Source organism: Trichoplax adhaerens, genomic scaffold, assembly GCF_000150275.1.
Source record: "Trichoplax adhaerens TRIADscaffold_2 genomic scaffold, whole genome shotgun sequence".
In the NCBI taxonomy this organism is placed as follows: domain Eukaryota; kingdom Metazoa; phylum Placozoa; class Uniplacotomia; order Trichoplacea; family Trichoplacidae; genus Trichoplax; species Trichoplax adhaerens.
The window spans coordinates 347330-369422 of NW_002060944.1; the positions used below are offsets into that span (position 1 = coordinate 347330).

Genomic DNA, 22093 nt, shown 5'->3' on the forward strand with positions numbered 1-22093 from the left:
CCGTTCTTAGTAAGCCATTGAAAAGGCAAATTGCACTGTGTAACCTTGGGATATTTCTCGAAGTTGTCATAAAAGTTGATGTACTCGTGTGCACGACTCTTCTTCACATGGCAATTGGAATTTATCCTCTCGTTGAAGTTTCCTGAACCGTACTTCTTTTCGAGAGCGAATACAGCTTTGACCTCATACAAATAACGGCCGTAACGGAAGGCGTTGTATAAAATGAACCTATCATTTGTTTGCATCCTTTGTTCACATTCATCTATTCTCGTTTTGCAATCATCTAATGTTTTCGGTTGCACACTTAGATCAGACAGAGTCCTGATTAAACCATGAGTTGCTGGTTGCCACTTCTCATGTAACTCCTTAATAATTTCTGATTCCTGACTTCCACTGCTAGTTCTTTTTCGTTTAGTCTTTTTAATAGGCACATTGAGAAATGATATTCTGGGTATTTTAGGGATATCATCTGTGTTTATCTCCGGGAAAGCAGTTTCTAGCTTTCTCATAACTTCACTATTCATCAAGGAAACATACACATTATCGTTGTGTTTAAGACATCTTACATACAGATCTATCCAATACTTCGCGTATCCATGTATTGCTTCATTTACGATTTTTACCATATGGTCTGTGTCGTCAGTGCCTAAATAGTTCATATTTTGAAAAACAAAAAAGCTTTCTTTAATTCTGTCATAGTCTATTAATTGAACAGAATCCATCTCCATTTGTTANAGTAAAGATTATTAATGTGTCCACTAACAAGTTTGGCCTCTAACTGGCTAGCTACTTCTAATGATGGAGTTACTTTAGGCATCCACATTGAAACATGTGATATTTTAAATTTTCCGTCATCAATATTACTATCTTTTAAAATGTAGTTAGCTGTGGCAGCCCTATCGAGTTGTAAAGTATGTTTAACACCTCTAAATACTGTATCGACATCTTTACAGAATCCAAATATAGAACTTAGAGGTATTAAAAGTGATATTTGTTTATCACCTGTTAATAGTTAATAGAAATTACTATGTGTGAATATTAGTTGTCACCTCTTTAAGTATACTATAGTGCACAGAGTCTACAACAAGTATGATTAGGCTATTAATAAAATTACAATTAACGAGTACCTAATAAATAAAGATTAACAACTAATAAAATCTTAATTACTGAAAATAACGCTACGATTAATTTACGGAGTCTGTACTTCGTCACAGGTATGCATTCTAGACTTAGGTTCTGCAGCGAAGCAGCAGAAAGAAATAAGAAATTAAATTAGTGCTTGCGAATTTTATCCAAATGTTTTTAAAATGCTACATACATAAATTTCACTTCATCGACTACATCATTGCATACAATACCGATTGGGATCTTACCATCGTACTTAACCAGAACATGCATCGCTTCAGTATTCATAGATTCTCTCATAAAAAATTGCCAATCACTAAAAGTCACCACAATTTCTTGCATTTTCTCCGCTGTCTTTTTTTTGAAAGTTTCAACACTACGTGGATCATATACCATTAGTTGCTGCACCACTTTCTCAACTTACTCTACGAATTGTATTTTAAATTTTAAATAATTAAGCGATTAGCGATTATATCAGCGGCACCGTTCAATTTAATTAATAAAAAGTAATTTATCATGGTAGAGCAGTGTTAACTTAAAAATAATGCAAATTCTCAATAAATAGGTGAACAACATCTAAGTAAATTGATTCTTTGGTACTATTTCATGATTCATAACAATCAAAGATATGATCAGACTAATATCCAACGGTGATCACTCTCAAGCAAATTGTAGAACAAATGAATGATAGCAAAATGTATCCGCAACCAAGTTCATTATACGAGTTCATATTTAATCGCAGCATTTCATCTGCAAACTGCAGCAGCAGCATCAAAGGGAACCCGCAGTCATTCTAACCTCTAATGTGCCTTTGGAATCCTTTCTTTTTGAAATCCGTTTAGCATGTCCGTTGTAAAATACAAAATTACTTCTAGTAACGGTCACGTTGGATACATTGCCACCAATTATTGATTCATTAAAAGAATCGACCTTTGATATTACGTTCTACAATATATGTATTGCTTAAAGCTATTACTTGAGTACTAGATAAGTTTATGTAGGCCTTTCTACTAGCACTAAAACGCCAACTGGTAAAATGCTTGCAAAGACAGATTGGCTTTCTACCTTGAAATTCAATATTACACTGAGCATTAATACTTAAAGTAAACTATCGTCCTGTGTGAAAATCTTGACCGTGATATTTCTTTTGATTACTATACCATATCACTCAATTTATGATACAAATCGTCCACTAATTTGTATGTTACATGGCCAGAAAAAATCCGATCACCTAGAAAAAGAATTAAAGCGAGCTCTCATTAGTTGTTAAAAAGTTAGAAACAATCCTCTCTACCTTTACATAACAATGTTTTATTTTCATGGTTACAGTATATCTTCAGTGCTACAGAATATTTCACAGTACAATAGAGGGTAAATGCGTATACTACATTGCTATTGCCGTTGAAAACTTTTAAACTAGTCAAATTAGAGATTCAAATGAAATCCAGTAGATCCAAAATAAGTCTGATTGCTCGTACAATTACTTGTAAAAATATTTTACTGCAAAAAATGGAGAAGTTGTCAGGACATATTTCATTTAGATTATCTGCCTAATTGATAAACTAGAGTTGCTTTAATCAATTTAGCACAGTTCTTTACTCTGACAGTTTACTTTATAGTCTACGGTTCTGTAGAAATTTGATGTCTACTAATACACAATAATAACAATAATAATAGTAACAATAGCTCTTCTAGTGGCAGTAAATTAGGAAGAATTAATAACTTAAACAATATAACTTATTTAATACATAGTATTTTCATTCTGTAATTTGTAATCATTATAAATTTCTATCGTTTACATCCAGAAATTCTATAAAACAACTTTCGACAATTGACAATAATATGATTCTAATTTCATTTCACTCTATATAGATTCTTAATTTTATGTAGGATTGCAATAAATTACTACCGTATACAGTATTTTTTAGCTATTGACGCTTAAACGCTTAACGTGTTAATAGTTGATGAAAAGCATTGAATCGATTAATTGACAATAGAATAAGTAAGTATCCAGCTTGAGTTCATGTAAGCTAATATAGGAATGATTATGGATATTTTTATCAATTTATTTTAGGCAAAAGATAAAAGACAATAGGTAGTTATGTTATTTAGGAGTCATCTTGTACCGCTTAAATTAACGGATAGTTTTAGTTAGTTAAGCCAGTTTATTTACTGACAAGAATAGATAGAATGCTATTATAATGTTTTATATAGTGCTGATGTTATTATAATTGATCGATTTACAATAATATGGAAGAAAAATGAGTAGAAAAAACTTTCAGTTTTATGACGTCGCCGTTTGTTTATGTTAAATGAACAGCAATGCAATACAGCTCTTACACTGTAAGAATAAAAGAACCAATGATTGGGAAATGATTGAGATTAGAGATAGTTTTTATTAAGGGATAATACTGTAACGCAATTCCGTTAGTAAAGCAGCCAATAAAATTAACGGTACCTGGAAAAAGAAAATGAATCGATTTTTTACAACTTACGTTTCAATGCAGATAGATGAATTGAAATAAACGCAATACAGGAGTAATAAATTCTGAACAAGTAGTACTAGAAAGGAGATTGCAATTACGAATGATTAAGTTGGAAAGAGAGGTGTGAAATTGAGCACACAAACTACAATATTATCGACGATTAAGTGGAAAAGCTCAAGGAGAGAATGAGGGTTGGTTATGATATATCAGGTAGATTACAATTATGTTCAAATATTAATCGTAAAGTTGTAAATTGAATAGAGGAAAAAATCTACATAAATTAGGGAGATCACAATTATAAAAGATTAAATCGAATATTTAGAAGGAAAATGAAGGCTGAGCACGTAATAAAACTACCGTTATTGTTAAAATTTTATTTAGGACAATTTAAGTTGAGTCATTGCCTGATATATACATAAGTAATTTAGCTGATATCCATTCCTACAACTCCTGTTTATTAAATTAAATTCGTTCTTTTTTTAAATCAATCGACTCAATGCTATTATGATGCTAATAGTGTTGAATACTATAGGAATCTTTTACTTATAGTAGATATCGATATTTAACACTCTGCAACTGCTAAACAAATTAACGAATTCAAAATAATTGGTGTACAATTTATGTGAAAATACTAGGGCTGTATATAATCGTTACTAAGGAGATAAAGTGAGTAGCAGAGTTTAAATAATAATGCCTGCTTAATTTGATTGTATTTGAGCCTTGTTTACTTTAACGGAATGGTTATAAATAATTATTTAATAACTTCTTAGTACTGTGTTGCTGATATTCTAATTTTGTGATCGCCTTTATATAGATTAGCTCTTCGGTGCATAAAATTTGTATGAAAAACATTAAAAACCTCTACAAAAATCTAATTAGTTCAAGTATCATGTTTTATTAAAATAATTTTTAGGCCATTTTAGCCTCAAAATATAAATAGCATCTTAAGCTATGATACAAATTATAATGATCGCAATTTAGTTACTAATCACCTTAACACCACTATTTCTATAGAATTTGTATCAATAATTGATAAAGAATGACAATCAAAAAGTTGCAATGCTAGCAGACGAGTGAACCTTATCCAATTTACAATATATTCAAAGGATGCCAAATGAAATTATAGCTAGGTAGTTGATAATATTTACTATTTTAGGCGTAATAGCTTTTAGCCTAAATTAACATTTATTGCACATACTAGTGAACTACTCGATCAAATAAATCCTATGAATCCCTAATTTACAATAATTAATATATAAGAGTGAGGTATGATTCTAATTTCTTGTAGTACACATCTTTGTTTCTGTTAAAACTGAAAATAGGGATAATTTGCCTAATGTTTCAATTATTTCAATTCGAGATTCGTAGTAGCATTACGATTAGATTTTATGGTCATAGCTATTAACCAAATAATGAGTTAGTTTGGAGCCCATAGGAAGACCGCATTAAAGTTATGGAAAACCGAAAAATGCAGAATGCTGTTGATTAATTATATTGAAAATATAATGACGGAGAACGATTGAAGGCTGCTGAGATAACGGTAATCAAGGTACTTTATTATTTGGCAATTTATTGAATAGCTGTATTTAATTAAACCTGTTGATTATATTATTGATATGAATAGAAATCATCCTATTGCGATGTTAATATTATGCTAATTTCTACTCACTAATAGATTTTATACGTAAGTAAGGATTTATGTAAGTTACAGTATTGATATAGAAGAGAACGTCCATCGAAAGTAATTTGGGCGCGCGATTACTTTTATTCGGTGGTAGATAACACCTATGCCATGATGCTTCTTTACAAATGCAATCCCACATTTCTAACTGATTGGTGTATGTCCGTAACCGAAAAGAACTTTAAAGTTTTGTTATAACGTAGAAGTTAGCCATCTCGAATGAAACTGGGTAATAGTTTCATTGGAAACGCAGTTTTTATTGAAAACTTTAATTAATCGTATGTTTTAAAGCAGTATTACGTCTAACTTTCAACACGTCATCGCCATCTTTTTCAATATACTGATAATAAGGGTGATCAATCTACTATGCCTGCTATCTTGAATAGTATTAAAACTCTACACGAAGAAGGTAGGAGTTTTAAAAAAAAATACAAATATATACTCGCACTGGCTTTATACAAAGAAGCTATATCTGAAATAGAATCGATACCCAATGGCAGTGATGATCTTCTACAACTTGAATACGATATCTATCTGGACATGGCTTACAGTTATAAGGAGCAAAGTGAGTGGAGCAAAGCTGATGAATGCTGTCGTAAAGGAGAGGAGTTGGCTAAGAAACTGCAAAATGAAGTCAAAATTGCGAAATGTTTAGATATGCAAGGAGAAACTAAACGAATACAATATTATATCAGTGGCGCTATGGATGATTTTAAGAAATCGCTTGAAATAAAACGGAGACTGTTAGGAAGCGACGATATTGAGGTCAGTAAGTCCTATAGTAACATTGGTACTGTAAACAAAATGGCTGGCACGTATGCTGAGGCTTTAGATATGTATACGGAATCGCTGAAGATTCAAGTAAATATTCGAGGCGAGAATCATCCTGATGTTGCTAGCTTATATTGCAACATTGGAGATATCTACCGGAATCAAGGTAAATATAATGATGCTCTGCCTATGCTTAAAAAATCGATCGAGATTGGTTCAGCAACAGTAGGTGATAATCATCCTAACGTAGCTAAGTCATATCACACTATTGGACTAATTTATTGGAATCAAGGTCAATATAAGTGCGCTCTGTCAAAGTTAAATAAATCACTTAAGATTCTACGAGAAATATTTGGGGAAAATCATGTTGATGTTGCTACCTTATATAACGATATCGGACTTGTCTATGATGCTCAAGACAAGTATAATGAAGCTCTATCAAAGTTGAACTATTCTCTCAATATTCGATTAGCAAGTTTTAAAGACAATCACCCTGATATAGCAGAGTCCTATCACAACATTGCAAGTGTCTACTATCATCTAGAAAAGTACGATGATGCCGTGTCAATGCATAACAAATCACTCAAGATTACACGAGCACAACTTGGTGACAACCATCCCTATGTTGCTGTGTCATATAACAACATTGCCCTTACCTATTGCAAACAAGGCAAGAGTGATGATGCTCTATCAATGTATAATAAAGCACTTAATATTGAACTATCAACACTTGGTGACAAGCATCCAAGTATTGCTATAACATATAAAAACATTGGTGATGTCTATCGTCAACAAGCCAAGTATGATGAAGCTCTATCAATGTATAACAAAGCACTCGAGATTGAACAAGTAGCACTTTATGAAAATCATCCAACTATTGCTGAAACATGTAGTAATATAGGACTTGTCTATAAGGATCAAGGCAAATATGATGAAGCTCTATCAATGCATAATAAATCACTCGATATCGGATTAGTAGCATTTGGTAACAATCATCCTAATATTGCAATGTCGTATTACAACATTGGAGAAGTCTGCCATAATCAAGAAAAGTATGATGAAGCTCTGTCAATGTATGAGAAATCAATTGAGATTATAAAAGCAAAATTTGGCGACAATCACTCTGATGTTGCCGAGATATATCACAAAATTGCGGCTGTCTATAAGAAGCAAGGCAAGTATGATGACAATCTTTTAATATTGAATAAATTACTCAGGATTAGGCGAAGAATGCTTGGTGACAATCATCTTGATGTTGCTACCTTATATAATAACATTGCTCTTGTACATCAGAGTCAAGGCAATTATGATAAAGCTCTAGCGATGCATAAAGAATCACTTGACATTCAACTAAAACAACTTGGTAAAAATCATCCAAATATCGCTGCAACATATAGCAATCTTGGACATATCCATAGTCGTCTAAGCGAGTATAATAGCGCTCTATCAATGTATAAAAAATTGCTCAATATCCAACAATCACAACCTTATGGCAATGATTCCGATATTGCTGAAACGAATAACTACATTGGACTAGCCTGTAGTAAGCTAAAGATGTATGATGACGCTCTGTCAATGTTTAATAAGGCATTGGAGATCTACTCAGCCAGATTTGGTGAGAATAATCCAACTGCTGCGGTATATTATGGTAACCGAGGAGATGTCTACAATGAGCAGGGTAATTATCGCCAAGCATGCATCTCCTACAAGAAATCGAACAGCATTTTGTGCAATCTCTATGTAGTTTATGATTAAAACAGGATGCCATACCTGCATCATTGATCATCCTGATATAGTCAGAGTTTAATATCATCGCGGTTTTCCCCTATTTATCTGTAATGTAACTTAGTATTGTGATTGTAGACTGTTAGCCATGTGTAGTATAATGTACGGTAGATATTTATCCTAAGAGATATTTGGTAGCTGTAACTATAGACTGTAGTGGTAGAGACTCTATGCTAGCGTACAGATGACTATATACAGTAAGCTGTTGAGTTACTAATATGGCTATAGGTAAAAATAGAACTGTAAATCATATATTAGGATATGGTTAATTCGTTGTACTTTGGCTGGTGTGAATAATGTCTACGTAAGTACTGTAGTCGTATGCATATTGGATTAATGATGGTCCGCAGTAGAATAGTCTTACTAAGAATAATTTAACTATGTATAAAATAAGGTAAAAGGTTGCCATGCGGATTGTAGCTGCGAATGCTACGGAAAGTATAAAAGCATGCAACTTTAGATTATTCTGTTAGTTCGTTCTAGAAGTCTTTAGTAGTAGTATTCGGCTAGAGTAGAGCTGTGTAGTTAATCTTTGTATAAGATTCAATAAAAGCCCTTATTTTTCTAAAATTAGGAATTTCGTGATTGGTATATATCACATTATCACATTGAATAATTTTCAGCTTATATCTGTACCATTCCGATGCAAAGTTTTCAGTGTATATTCAAGCTAATATAGATGCTTAGCGATACTAATAAAGTAATGTAATGACGCTGTATTATTGTATAATTTATAATACTGTTGTCATCATTATAGAGATAGTAATAATTATTACAAATATTGTCATTACGTAAGTACAAAGGATGTTCTAGTTTAAGTTTCGTAAGAAACTAAAGTAATCGGATAATTTTATTCTTACACTGGGTCCAGAATTTAATAGATGTTGTTCAGTAATTCCTGTTTATGATCTTCGGGTTATAAACATGCTAAGGATATAAGTAGTTAAGGTAACGCAATAGTGCTGTCTTGTTTCATACGTGAGATTATAGTCTGCAGTTGAAGACTTTTCCTAACGAGAATCCCGTAGTAAACTGTTTTACTCCAAATCACTTGGGATTAGAATTATTGGAAAATTAGAAAGGACAGATTTATTACAAGTAGTGGTCTATTAATCTCTATATATTGAAGATTCCCACTCACTACCACTCTGATACAAGCATTTTTTATGCCACAAGTTCTCCTAAAGCTATTTACAGTTAATTAATATTCTTGTAACCTGAGAATCATGTTTCTGTATATTCCACTTATAACTAATAGTTTAAGCGAAAAATATTGTAAAATGATTTAGTTTCAAGTGATAGTTACAAACTCTCTACGATATGCTGCATAAAATATTGCTCTGAGCGTATGGCAATATGTGATATAATGATAATGCTATAAATTTGTCTGATAATTGAATTTCAATCGTTAGAACTATAAATGCAATAACTCAGACATTGCTGTTGCATAGCATAACTTTAGATTCATAAATTGTTATTTAAGATAATTCTCTACCTATGTCCATAGGTCTTCAAGTACTTGACTGTAATTAATTATTAAGAATACTTGCAATATTACATAAGCTTTAATGATGTATTGGTAAATATGCACTGAAATAATCTGACTTGTCTAGAAACGATTAAGAAATAAAACAACATAGTACTGCATCAATTTCCTATACATTTGAAAAAGCATAAGAAAAAGTTTTGATCAAAAATTGGGAAAATGTCTACTACTATGCAATTAGGCTTTACATGGATGTAAAATTAATAACATACGTTTTATAGATTCATGATTGTTCATAACTAAAAAGTAGAGCTGAGTAGCCGATTGGTTGAGTAATACTGAATTGCGTGAATTAAGTTAAAAAAGCTGCAGTAGAGTAGAAAATTCATTTTGATCACTAAGTTTTTTGCAGGATAAAAGATAAAGTAGCACCGATACATACTGTATGTATAAAGACTAATATTAGAAGAGTAGTTCTACCTAATATTAGTGGCACTACCTCGGTTATGACAGTAAATAAGAGAACACTTTGCATATAAAATAATTAGAGTGAGTAACAACTTTCAGATGCGTAGTACGCTATCGAATTTTATAATGACAACTGTACGCAGCTCGCAAAAAGTTTCCTGACAGTAAATTACTGTTGACTATTGTAGCTATTGTCAAGTATTACGATACTTCCAATACTATTTTTAGTGTCGATTTATTGTACATCTTGGCTGTTCGAGGTTTTTGAAACGCCAAAAAACTTAGCTTACTAGTCTAGTTTGCTCTTTTCAATCGGCGCAACAACTGAGGTAGTTATTAAGGATCGATATAGGAGTATTTATTTGACGTTTGTGTTGCAATAGTAGTTATAACAAATGCTGATAAGATAGCCATGTTAAGGGGTATACAATCTTATCGATTAGATAGTCTCACTAATTGAAAGAAGCTTCAAACTATTAAGATAAAATATAATGTAATAAGCTTAGGTGATACTGCATAGAAATTCTATCGATAATTAATATATTCAACGATTTAGATTGCAATTGACTTTGAGGAACGGGCTTTACTCGGTCATGCTTCATCTCTTCATTTTTAATTACAGAACGAAGAAGATAAGTAGACTGTCCACAGATTCCATTATCCTGAAGAAAATGAAACCTATACATAAGCTAGATCGAAAATGTAAAAGAAACAGCAAATATGCTGTAAAATGCTAATTATTTCTCGTAATGGAGCCGCAACTGAAATGAAATAGATACTTAAAATAGCAATAAATCTTCGTCAGTTTTAGTATTATACTCATCTAGAGAATACCATCATGATATAAGCCTATTCTGCGGTGTTTGCAAGAGTTTAGTAGGAGTGCTGACGTAGGTTTACTATAACTGTAGTTTTAAAACTTCTACGCTCTCACTTCATGGTGAATTTGAATCATATTGCTATTGTACTTGTCTACATCTATTTGCTTGAATTATCAATCGAGTTTCAATAATGCAGTTAAATCTGGTCGAATGTACAGATTGATTTTATTATGCATGACAATTAAACGGGAAAATAGTCCGCTACATATAAAGTTAAGAGATAATAGTTATTGACGTTCTGTTTAATGTAGTAGAAAATTTTTTTAATACCATCAATAATTAGTTTTAACTTTTAACCTACGGTTATTACTCAGCTATCCTATTGTTTTAGTTACATCTGTAAATCCCTTACTTAAATGATTATGATTATTAAGAAATGCATCACTACGTATTTCTGCTCTCATTCGGTCTTAGCATATGACTATATTCTATTCTATCAGAGCCAAAGAACAGGATGAATTTTGAATTTAGGTATACAATCCAGATTAGACCCTGTAGTGAAAAAGAAATTAAGTATTGAACTATTGCTCGTAAATATAATGTAAAATATTTTACAAGAATTACTTACTTTTCTTCCTTGACTCCATCTTTCCATACTAAGCCGATTGCGGTTTTGCCGTCTTCCTTAACCAAAACATGTAAGGCTTCAGCATCCATACTTTCTACCATGAAAAATTTCCAATCGCTGAATGTCTTAATAATTTCAGCCATCTTTACATTTACTTTTTTTTTGAAAATTTCAACTCGATCGGGATTATGATCCTTTATATTCGTCACTATTTTGGCTATGTAATCTAAGAATTATATTTCAAATTTTAAGGATTGTTGCCGATATTAATGATTACAACTTATAATAAAATTAACTTACAAATAATTATCTTAGTTAAATGGTATTTTATAAAAAGATTTTATTACAACGTTTTAAGAATAGTAGAGCAATAATAATTACTACAAGAATCTAGTCTAAAATCTAAAGTATTCCGAGCTCTAAAGTGAGGTGAAGTCTCTAATAATTATTGTGAGCTGATCGCCGCAGTTTTTAAATACATTTCATTAAATCTATTTATTTCAATATACAATCAGAATTGAGTCATCAAACAGAATACGGTACTATTCCTTAAACAGAATATCATTATCTTCAACTATCCGAATCATTCTACTTAGGATATAATTACTCTTCTGTTAATGTTCAGCACCTTTCGATGTTGGGCATCTTTGCAATTACTATACAGTGTTTTTAGTCACATAAATTTTGTACCGATATTAGTCAACTGATTAATATTAGTCATCGGCAATTTCTGATATAGTAGTTAGCAAGCATCTTATATTAGAGTCACGATAATAGCTGTTCTTAGAAATCTACCGACATTAGATATAGCTATAAACATAATCAAATACAGCTATCTTTATAATCAAATATGGGATGTATCACTAAATAACTATAGCACCTTTCCACTCAATTAAAATAAAGTAATTTATCACGGTAGAGCATTAACAATTAGCCAAGACAGCAAACTCTTTATAAAATATATGCACACTATGCAAATAAATCAATTTCTTTGTACTATATCACGATTTCTGATAAATAAAAATATGATTAGACTGCTGTCGATCAATTCTCAAGTAAATCGCAAAGAAAACGCGCGAAAGCAAAAATGTATCTGACATCAAGTTCAGCATGCGATTTTATTTTTATTCATAGCACTTCATCTAAAGTATCGCCGGCAATCGATATTTGTCTTAACCTTTTATGTACTTTTTAAAATCTTTTACACTGGAAAAGCCCGTTTCTACAAGTCTGTTTTGGAGTACGAAATCGATTCCAGTAACGGCAGCTCCAGCTGACTCTACTTTGCCAGCGCTGCTATTCCCAATAGCTGCGTCATCAATTTCTCCTGCTTCTTCTGTAATAACCTATAAGATGCATACTCCGCAAAGTTACTATTTAAACACGAAATTAGATCATGCATCTCTTCTATATCTCTAAAATACTGACCTACGAAATGCTTTATAAAACAGATTCATTTTCTATCTAGAAACGATTTACTGTCGTGTATGAGCATTATGATCTTCGTATTTAATTCGAGTAGCGTACTATACCTTGCCTTTCAATTCATAATACAAGTCGTCCACTAAAGTGTACAGGTTACGATCAGTAAAAATCGTGTTATCTAGAAGAAGAATTAAACCATGCTTTCTTTAGTAGCTGAATAAATTTAAAACATTCATCTCTATTTTTACTCGACAATGTCTTTTTTTGGCCATACAGTAACTTCAATGCTATAATCGATAGTTCAGTACAGACAATACGTATACTACATCACTGTTACCATTAAAACTATTAAATAAGTAAAATTACAAAATCAAATAGCATTCAATAGATCTGAAAAAACGGCCAATTACTAGCTTTAGTTTAAAAAATGCATTTTTAACACAAAAAGAAATAGAAGCAGCATAAACACATTTCTTCTTAAATTATCTGATTCATTGATGCAATTTGAGTCATAGCCTTAAACCATTTTTATTTATAATAATTTTAATAAAGTGTTAAATCCTAACAGTATACGTTCAGTTTGTACTCTATGTAGATGATTTCTGTTGAATAGATGATCCCATTTTTTAGGCGAAAGAATACTGTATACAAACAAATATCTCATTGATTTATTTCATCAGCGCCAATATGCTGTATGACAGGGTATTATTAAAATAAATATCTTCCCAATTGAATTAAATACTCGTATATATAGCACTCAAAGCAGTAATAAATGCTAACACTCTGCACTGATTGTAAAGTCTAGAGCGTTTCTGATTTCGTAGAATAGTTATAAAGTACAACCGTAAGAATATTAGTCATCCATTAAAGCACACAATCATCAATTGATTGTACCCGCAAAATATAACTTATCTACTGTAGATCATAAGCATACGCTAAAGTAGGCAGTATGACAGCAAACATTTTTACAAGTTAATTTCTCCAACTATGCGTAAGAACACAGAAAAACTCACTGATGCAATAAAGCATATTACATTATCCGTAACATTTCTAATTTAATGGGAAGAATAGTAGAATTTTGCTTCATGAGTTAATGTAATGAATTCATTACATTGATCATTTATTACTAATCTAATTTTAAATGCTATAGGTTTTATTATCCTAAACAAAATTACGGTTGATGCAAAAATAAGTTAAGGCGATTAATGGCACGCCCAACTTGATCTACTCGCAAGGTATGCTTCGCTGTCATTATTATCTCTCATTTTATGAAGAGAATAGTAAAATTTGGCTACGCAAGTTTATTTAATGTGTTAACACGAATTAATTATTATTAGTCTAAATTAAAATGCAAAAGTCTCTACCATCCAAGATGAAATTGTCCCTTAATACGAGAAATATCTAAAGACCTATATACGCCCAACTTGATCTACCTGCAAGGTGTGCCTTGCTCTCTTTAACATCTCTGATTTTATGACAAGAACTGTAGAAATTTTACTACAGAAATTTCTTGAATGACCTTCTCATTAGTCTAATTTAAAAAAATTCGCATAAAATCCGATACGCTTCACTTTCCTAGTATGAAATTGTTGTTTGATGGGAAAAAGTTAAACGTGATAACGTGCAAAACTTGATTAACTCTTACTCTTGTTTGTAGTTTAAGTTATTACGGATAAACTAAACAATTGTCTAATTCAGTAATTAATCATTATCTCTGCAACAGTATACAGTCATGTACTATCACGATCTGGTCTACATGAGAACTTACCACTTACGATATCTTTAAAGATGATCATCGTTAATGGAAGGATTGAGAAGACTTTGATTCGAAATCGCGGGTAAAATCGACGCTGTCGCGTGGAAAGAATTTCTGAAAATTAAACTTTACAGAGGTATACATGCGTTAAAAAGACTATGGTAAATGATGACAATTGCAATTAGTAACCATAAAAGTAAACATGGTGAACCCTGATGTTTGGAAAAACTATCGAAATCACATACAATAAAATCTCTCAAGGGATAGATTTGTACAATACACATCATGAAGCTAAAAGTCTAAAATCTTATTGCCTCTGGCCGATAGCCTTAAGTACGTGATTTGCTATTCACGAAATTAAATTTCAATTGAGTCAAGTAATTAAACATATTAGTATACAATGGTGAGTATAGAAGTGACTATGTAACAATAATTAAAGAGCAGCTAGTTGGCTTACTGAGTTAGTCAGTCAGTGAATCGGCAGACTACTGAGCGAATTGCTCAAAAAGTAAGTTTTTACTAGAGCAGTAATCTGTGAAATATTAAAAAGCCTACATTCTGTAACTCGTTCGAGTATTTATAAAAGAACTTGTCGGAGTTTCATAGCTCTAGGCTAATTTTCGATATACCAAGCAAGATTAGAGTAAACATCGACAGCTAATTATAAAATGTAACCATAGTAAAATGCAATACATAAGAAAATAATTCAAGTTACAAATGATAAACGCTCTCAGCGGGTAGATTTGTACAATTCTGTTATTTCTAAAGAGTAATAAGCTCTCGATCTCAATGAATCGGCCTAGCCACGGCCAGATTTATTGTTTAGCAGTAATTACTCCATCCTAAAGTAATGCCACACAAAACGTACTAGTGCGTCGAGGGTTCCTTGAATACAATTGAATTAACAGAAATATATAACCACTTCTATAAATCAGGTACAATATAGTTTTACATTCATTTAAAATTACACCCAGTCAAACAGATAAGAACCAGTTGTCCAATCAAAATATGACAATTCATGAAAATGTAACAAACAAGATTTCTTCAAGCCCTAGCCTTTTTCTTTAAATTGCTGTTACTTATTATGATTTAAGATTTTCAAGTAACTGTTATAAATCAACAATAGCAAAGCCAATCATTTTATCTAGGATAAGTATTAGATGTTACGATGTGCTATTAACAAGCGATGTTATATATTCTCATAATTAATTTATACAGCAGACATAACGTAAACAGCTTAGCTAAGATGCAGTATAATAATCCATTTTGCAAGCATATAAAAATACTGTAAAAAGCAATTAGCAGTATGTTATAGTCGTCACAATTATACATCAAATGTTAAGAGTCTAAAATCTTATTGCTCTGGCTAGTAGCCTTAAATACGTGAATTGCGGTTCACACAATGAATAAAAGTTCAGTTGAGTCAACTAATTGAACACATCGGTACGCAATGTTATCTAAGCAAAGAAGCGACTAACTAACAACAGTAAGGAAGCAGTTAGTTAGCTTACTGAGTTAGTCAGTTAGTGAATTGTTTGCCTACGATACTGAACAAATTGTTTAGAAAGTAAGTTTTACCAGTATAGGAATCTGTGAAATAAAAGTAATATATTTTATATCGCGTTTGAGTATTTATCGGAGAAATAACCGAAGTGTCGTTGCTCTTGGTCTATTTTCCGATATACAAAGCAAGATTTTACAGAATAATGACAATTAATCGTAAACCTAAAAGAGTAAAACCCATGCATAGAAAATATTTTTGTAATTATATACAATAAAGACTCAGCGGGTAGACTTGCACAAAATACATCCTGAAGTTATTGCCTTAGGCTTATAGCCTCAAATGCTGTTACGTTTCTAGTAACATAGGATAGTACACCTGGGTCTAAGGATAAATTATACTTTATTTAATCAGCCTTGGCATGCTAACACTTATGTTAACCGAAAATCCCCCGCAACTCAGCGTTACCGCTGTATTTATACCTTTACCTAGGCGCGTACAATGTATCACAATAGCTGATACCGAGGTACATCTGTACCGTACACTACAACATTTCAGTTTTGCTAATGCTACTGTACCTGTACGTAACAAATGCGCAAATCGCAGTTCATGAAATAAGTAAAAGTGCAATTGAGTCAACTAATTAAATATCAGTATGCAATAATAACCAAAAAAAGAAGCGACTAACTAACAACAGTAAGGAAGCAGTTAGTTAGCTTAGTGAGTTTGTCAGAAAGAGAATTAGTTGACTACGGTACTGAGCAAATTGTTTATTAACACCTATAATATTCATTTAATAATCAATATCTATCCATTAGCAACTAATGGTAAATAAAATCAATACAGTATCACGGACATCACTCCGTGACACTTCCATATCAATTGATTTGAATATTACTTTCCGTCTAGCTGGTTGATTAAAATATCTTACCGTCCCAACCATAATTTTAAACTGATTTTACGCCCTCAACAGGACCATTTAAAATCGTTTTTAGAATATAAGGTAATGGGTTAAAGGGCTATTGTAATTTAAAATCTTAAACCGCTTTCAATTATTTGCTCACTTCACTGATCATAAGTTCGACGACGAATTAATAGTTAAATGCATAGAAGAATATTTCTAGTAATTAGACTTGTTGTTTAGAAGTGGCGCATAACTCTAATTTAAGCTTAGCAATTCAACAGTATTTTATTTTCAAGTTATGAACGTTAGTTTAGATGATAAAGTGCTCAATATCGGAAAGGTATAGACTATTGATTAAAATTATATCTACTAGCATATTGCTATGATAAGTTACGGCAAAATAATCTATTGACGATTGATAAATAAATGGATGCATAGGAGCATTGAACTTCGGTGGGCAAGAAGAATGTTTTTTAGCCCAAAATGTCTCCATAAATTGTGCCCTACTATAGCTTTATCATATTTTTCCTTACAGAACAAAGTTTATGCTACTATTTGCACGCATGTTACAATGAATTAAAGATAGATGTTCTTCCAGTACTATCAAAGATATGTAAATAAGCAAACATTAAGTGTAGGATTTACCGATACGCTACATTCTAATTTGCTATATTTAATATCATGACAACTTATAATTTAAGTGTTGGTATCACATATTAATTAATAAGGATCATTAGTTTGGCTGTATAATTATGAAGAGCAATCTGCCTGAATCTAAGAATCTGACTTGCCTTTAATAGTACCAGAAAAATCTTGGTAAGCAGCGTAAGTTTAAAGCCATTCTATTTTACTAAAATTACGAAATTTGCGAAACAATCTTGTTACAGATCTATATTATTGGAGACTTTGATATCAAATTCATGGCTAGAGCAAGATGATAACTACTATTGAACTCTTTGTTTTCTCTCCAATCTTAGTATGTAGCATGCTTTGTATAGACATGAAATTATACCGATAGTGAACATTGTAAGTGCAACCGTTAACGATTAACTTTTGCATACCTGTCGTAACATAGATTTATAACATAATTTATCTTGGAATCTATTTACATTCCGTTATCTATAACATTTTACATATTTTTAATAAATAACTGCATAGTTTTATAATATTATCTATAAGCTGATATATAATTAATGTTTTTATCGATTCACTATAAATTGACTGTCTTTTTATAAAGTTTGGGTTCAGTTATGTCTAAGAGACGCTGATAGTGCTACTGTTCCTACTGACGATAGGAGATCGTCAGTATGTACTGTCGTACTTTAAGTTAATGTCCGGGAGAAAAAACTTGATAGTAGATTCGTAGTATGATTTTCTATAATAGTTTGACTTTTTTATGTTACAAATTTCGATTTGTAACTGCAATTCAAAAGATCGTATAGGTTCTTAAATTTAAATTTAATAAATAAATATTATGGAAAATGTTTTCTATTTTGCTACTTCTACTACCTGTTGCAATATATTTAATTTTCAAAATTAACATATTTTATCATTTTTTCGCATAATATTTTATATAATTGTTACAAATCTCCTTTGTTACTAGAAAACGGGTCTTAAACACTATCTTCACTAGTACTCGTGTTCCCAACTAACTTAGGGACCTATCGTAGTTGAACTAACTCTCGACTAAACAAATAAGCTACTAATGAGTAATAGGTTTAAATTCTTCACTTTATTTTCGTTAATCTTAGTCGTAAAATGTACTACAGAAAAACGTAAGAATATTCTTAGCAATAATAGTCAAAAGATCCTGCAAGTGACTAACTGTAATTGAGCAGCTAGGCTAGTGCTCGGGTTTTATAGTCTCGGCCAACGCCGATGGTGCACTTGTGAATATTCTTGACAAAGCGACTTACACTGTACAGCATACATATCCTAGTATAGGAGCTCAGTTTGAAGAAGTTAACATAGATCAGTATAAGTCAACGCTAGTTAACATTAAATGAATTAATGAGCCAACTAGAGCCTCAAGGCTCTGCAAAGTAATTGCACCTTACACTTAAGGTGTTATTAATTAACGTTTACTGACTAAGCGTGTTAGCTACAAGCAGAGAAAATGAACTGTTTGAAGCCGTTTGTTAATATAATAAAGAATTTTGCAGGTGTAAAAGTGTGTATAATTTCAGTTTTGTAATTCACTTCATGAATGTGAATACATACAAAGCTGGCATCGTTAACGTTGCAGAATGTTCTACTAGTCATGTATCTATTTATGTCATATTTTATGCACTACCAGTTAGACGTTCAATTGCTACTTACAAAACTATTAATATTGAAGAAACACAGGTAGAATAGGGTTCAAATATCAACGACTGCTTCATTTAGTTACGCTTGATTTGTGTAAATTCAAGTGTTATATAGTTTTTAAAAATTATCGTAATGGAATAGATTTATATAAATATAATACAATTATCAGTAAAATAATAGAATGATTTTTCTATTACCGACAAAAATATTTATTTGAAATTATTTATAATTCTTGAAGTTATTATTGAGTCTGTAGATTGTAAGTATCTTAAGCAGTGATTTATTAGTCATCGTAATTGAATTACTTGTAATATAACATGTAATCTTTTTTAGGTATAGTGTGAATACATGCAGTGGAAACAAGATCCGACATATCGATACTTAGGTTATAAAGCTGTAACCCTAACCTTTTCTGAGTAGATGTTATTCCGTTGAGATGGTATATCCTAGATTTAGCGTTAGATTCTCGAACATACAGTATATGCCCTTGAATATGTTTATGCCGGCTACTACTATCGTAAGCAATAGAAAGAGTTGCGTTCCGTTGATTGTTGCTACCTGCTCGAGTCTTGCCACCTTTACAGTTATAGTTTATCAGATACAATGTGACTGTATATTACATTTTAGACATGTTAAGCTATGATGATAGAATTAGTAATCTTACAATGACAATAAACTAGGTTTCTATCTTCAATCTATGTTGATTTATTGAATCTTAGCTTAAAGTAGAAAGCTATAGCTTGTGGTAGAATATCATTTTGCTAAGAAAGAAATCCTTCAGTTCTTCATTTTTAGATATCCAACCAACCTATTTATATCGAAATTGTTTATCTTGATGAAGCTTCCGTAATACCGCCAAAAATTTAATACGTCGCTTTGTGCGCAAATTTAAATTTCCTTAAGAATCGAAATGTTCTCAAATATAAACACTATTAGCCCCTTAATACATTTATATTCACAAACGTTGCTTATTCTATTTTAATTAATCTTGAATGTAAAGTACATAAATTTCGTTAATATAGTATTATTTCAACCAACATTCTCAGAGTCAGCGAAAGAGTAATGTTAATGGGATGTTTAACTTGGTAACAATTGCAGATTAGATTGACTTTGTCGGTAATACTGAAGAAAACACAAAAAAGTATACGTGCAACATAAGTGAAGTTAATTGCGATCTAGCAATCAAAATTTCAAGATCTGGTACAGTAAGTAGTGGGACTTTGTTAGTATTAACTCATTCCTAAATAAATGGTCTACATTTAATCCAAATGGCATGCTACTAAATCGGATTGATGATACCATGAAAGGCTGACAAAAACCAGAATGTTCGTTAATACTTTTAGGCGTAATTTCAGTAACCTGATTGACACAGTAGAAGACAACTAGACTGAGTACGGTATCTGGTCTAAAATAATTTTTTATCTTAAAATCGGTTAGTAGTCAAGTTAAGGGTACATTTTAAGAAGGATATCCCGGAAAATAAATAACTTGTGATAGCATGCTCAAAAGAGTCTTTCTATGCGTCAAAGCTCGGCCATTGGCTACTAGGTGCATCTAATGATGAATGGCTCAGCATTACTTGTACTTGATGCAATGCGATTTATAAAGTATCAAAGGAAAGTTGTAACATGTATAAGGAAAAATCTCCTTTTTATTGAAAACCCTCAGCCTGTTGGATAGCAGATAGGGTTGCGTTGTAATTAACGTAGTGACTACCATAGAATACGTATTTGTGTTACAATATCTATATGACGAAATACAAATTAACATAATAACGTCTATCTCGAATAATATCAACACGACAGCTAATTTTAAGGCATACCGGCTATTAACAGCAATTCTATTTTCAGTTCCAATCAATTTATTTTACTATACCAAACTCAAATATTTATTATCGGGTTAATTACGCTTAAGAAATTATATCTACGGTCACGGTCGGTAGATCCTTTCTTCCACTACCAGGTTAAGGCGCATAAGTCGCGATCGCAATTTAGTCTATTATTAAACCAAAGTCATAGGCCTGATGTTTATTCCTGCATGAAGTATGGAGTAGACAGTATGTGTCGATATCAACAGATTAATTTTCCCGTTAATTTAAGGCAATCATGAAAACAATATTAAACAATGCTGTAAAATATAAATAAAATATCCGTAAGGGTATCGTACATTTGAAAAATGTACGAGATCAATATTGAATTGTTTAGGTGTAACAGGTCATACCAAAGAATATTATTTTTAAGGGTAAACTTTAAGTTCATGCCTTAAACCGTTGCTTTATTGAAGACGCGATTTACAAATGTGTTGGGCATATTTAGACAGTAAACTTACTAGTTTATCTACTTGCTAACAATCATAGATCGAGTTTATATTGATCACTTTTACTCGCTATTAGCTCATGCTTATGTCCTATAAAAGGAGTCCACAGAATTCACTATATGAACATGGTAATAAAAATGAAATAAAAATGAAAAAAAATAAATAAAAATGCATTATGCATGACCTCAAGCGATAGTGTGAATGTTGCAGCTGTTACGGTAAAGGATTGATGACTGTGTTTTTAGAACTGCTAGTATATATTCCCTATAGTCGATATTACCAAAAGAGATCAGATTATACTAGAAGCTGTGAAGATTTCTTGTAAAATTTTGACAAATTCTACATTTTTCATCTGATGCTTGTAAACGTACCACATATAAGTTGAATAAAATATATTAACGGAGTACTTTACAAAGGATACTGCAGTTAAGTCCTTTTCTTTAGACTCATACTTCCAAAAATTTACTATAGATTATTCATGACAACGCTAATTAATAACATTTACATATTAATATTATTTATTGTATATAGCTAGGCTTTCAATTAACTCCTTACAAGCTAACAAACGAATATCAATTATGTCATTTAATTCATCACTCGATATTTATGCATACTTACATCTTGAAAAAAAAG

At 31.6% G+C, this 22093-nt stretch overlaps 3 protein-coding genes across 3 annotated transcripts in view; 1 reads left to right on the forward strand and 2 right to left on the reverse strand.

Moving 5' to 3' along the window:
- The window catches only part of TRIADDRAFT_52884 (uncharacterized protein), a gene marked incomplete at both ends in the record, with an annotated part of 2509 nt that extends 1042 nt beyond the window's left edge, over positions 1-1467 (reverse strand). Inside the window, 3 exons of the mRNA XM_002109686.1 lie at positions 45-722; positions 764-1002; positions 1374-1467. Coding sequence (XP_002109722.1) covers positions 45-722; positions 764-1002; positions 1374-1467 — 1011 coding nt within the window. The remainder of the gene's footprint in view (positions 1-44; positions 723-763; positions 1003-1373) is intronic.
- Positions 1468-5658: 4191 nt separating this feature from the next.
- Positions 5659-7818, forward strand: TRIADDRAFT_52885 (uncharacterized protein; the record flags this gene model as incomplete). The annotated part of the gene is made up of 1 exon (XM_002109115.1): positions 5659-7818. The coding sequence occupies one exon, from the start codon at positions 5659-5661 to the stop codon at positions 7816-7818; it is 2160 nt and encodes a 719-aa protein (XP_002109151.1).
- Positions 7819-11247: 3429 nt separating this feature from the next.
- On the reverse strand, positions 11248-12846 carry TRIADDRAFT_20959 (uncharacterized protein; the record flags this gene model as incomplete). The annotated part of the gene is made up of 3 exons (XM_002109687.1): positions 11248-11477; positions 12429-12597; positions 12784-12846. Coding segments are annotated over 3 exons (462 nt in total), but the record flags the coding sequence as incomplete, so codon positions are not given.
- Positions 12847-22093: the final 9247 nt, after the last annotated feature.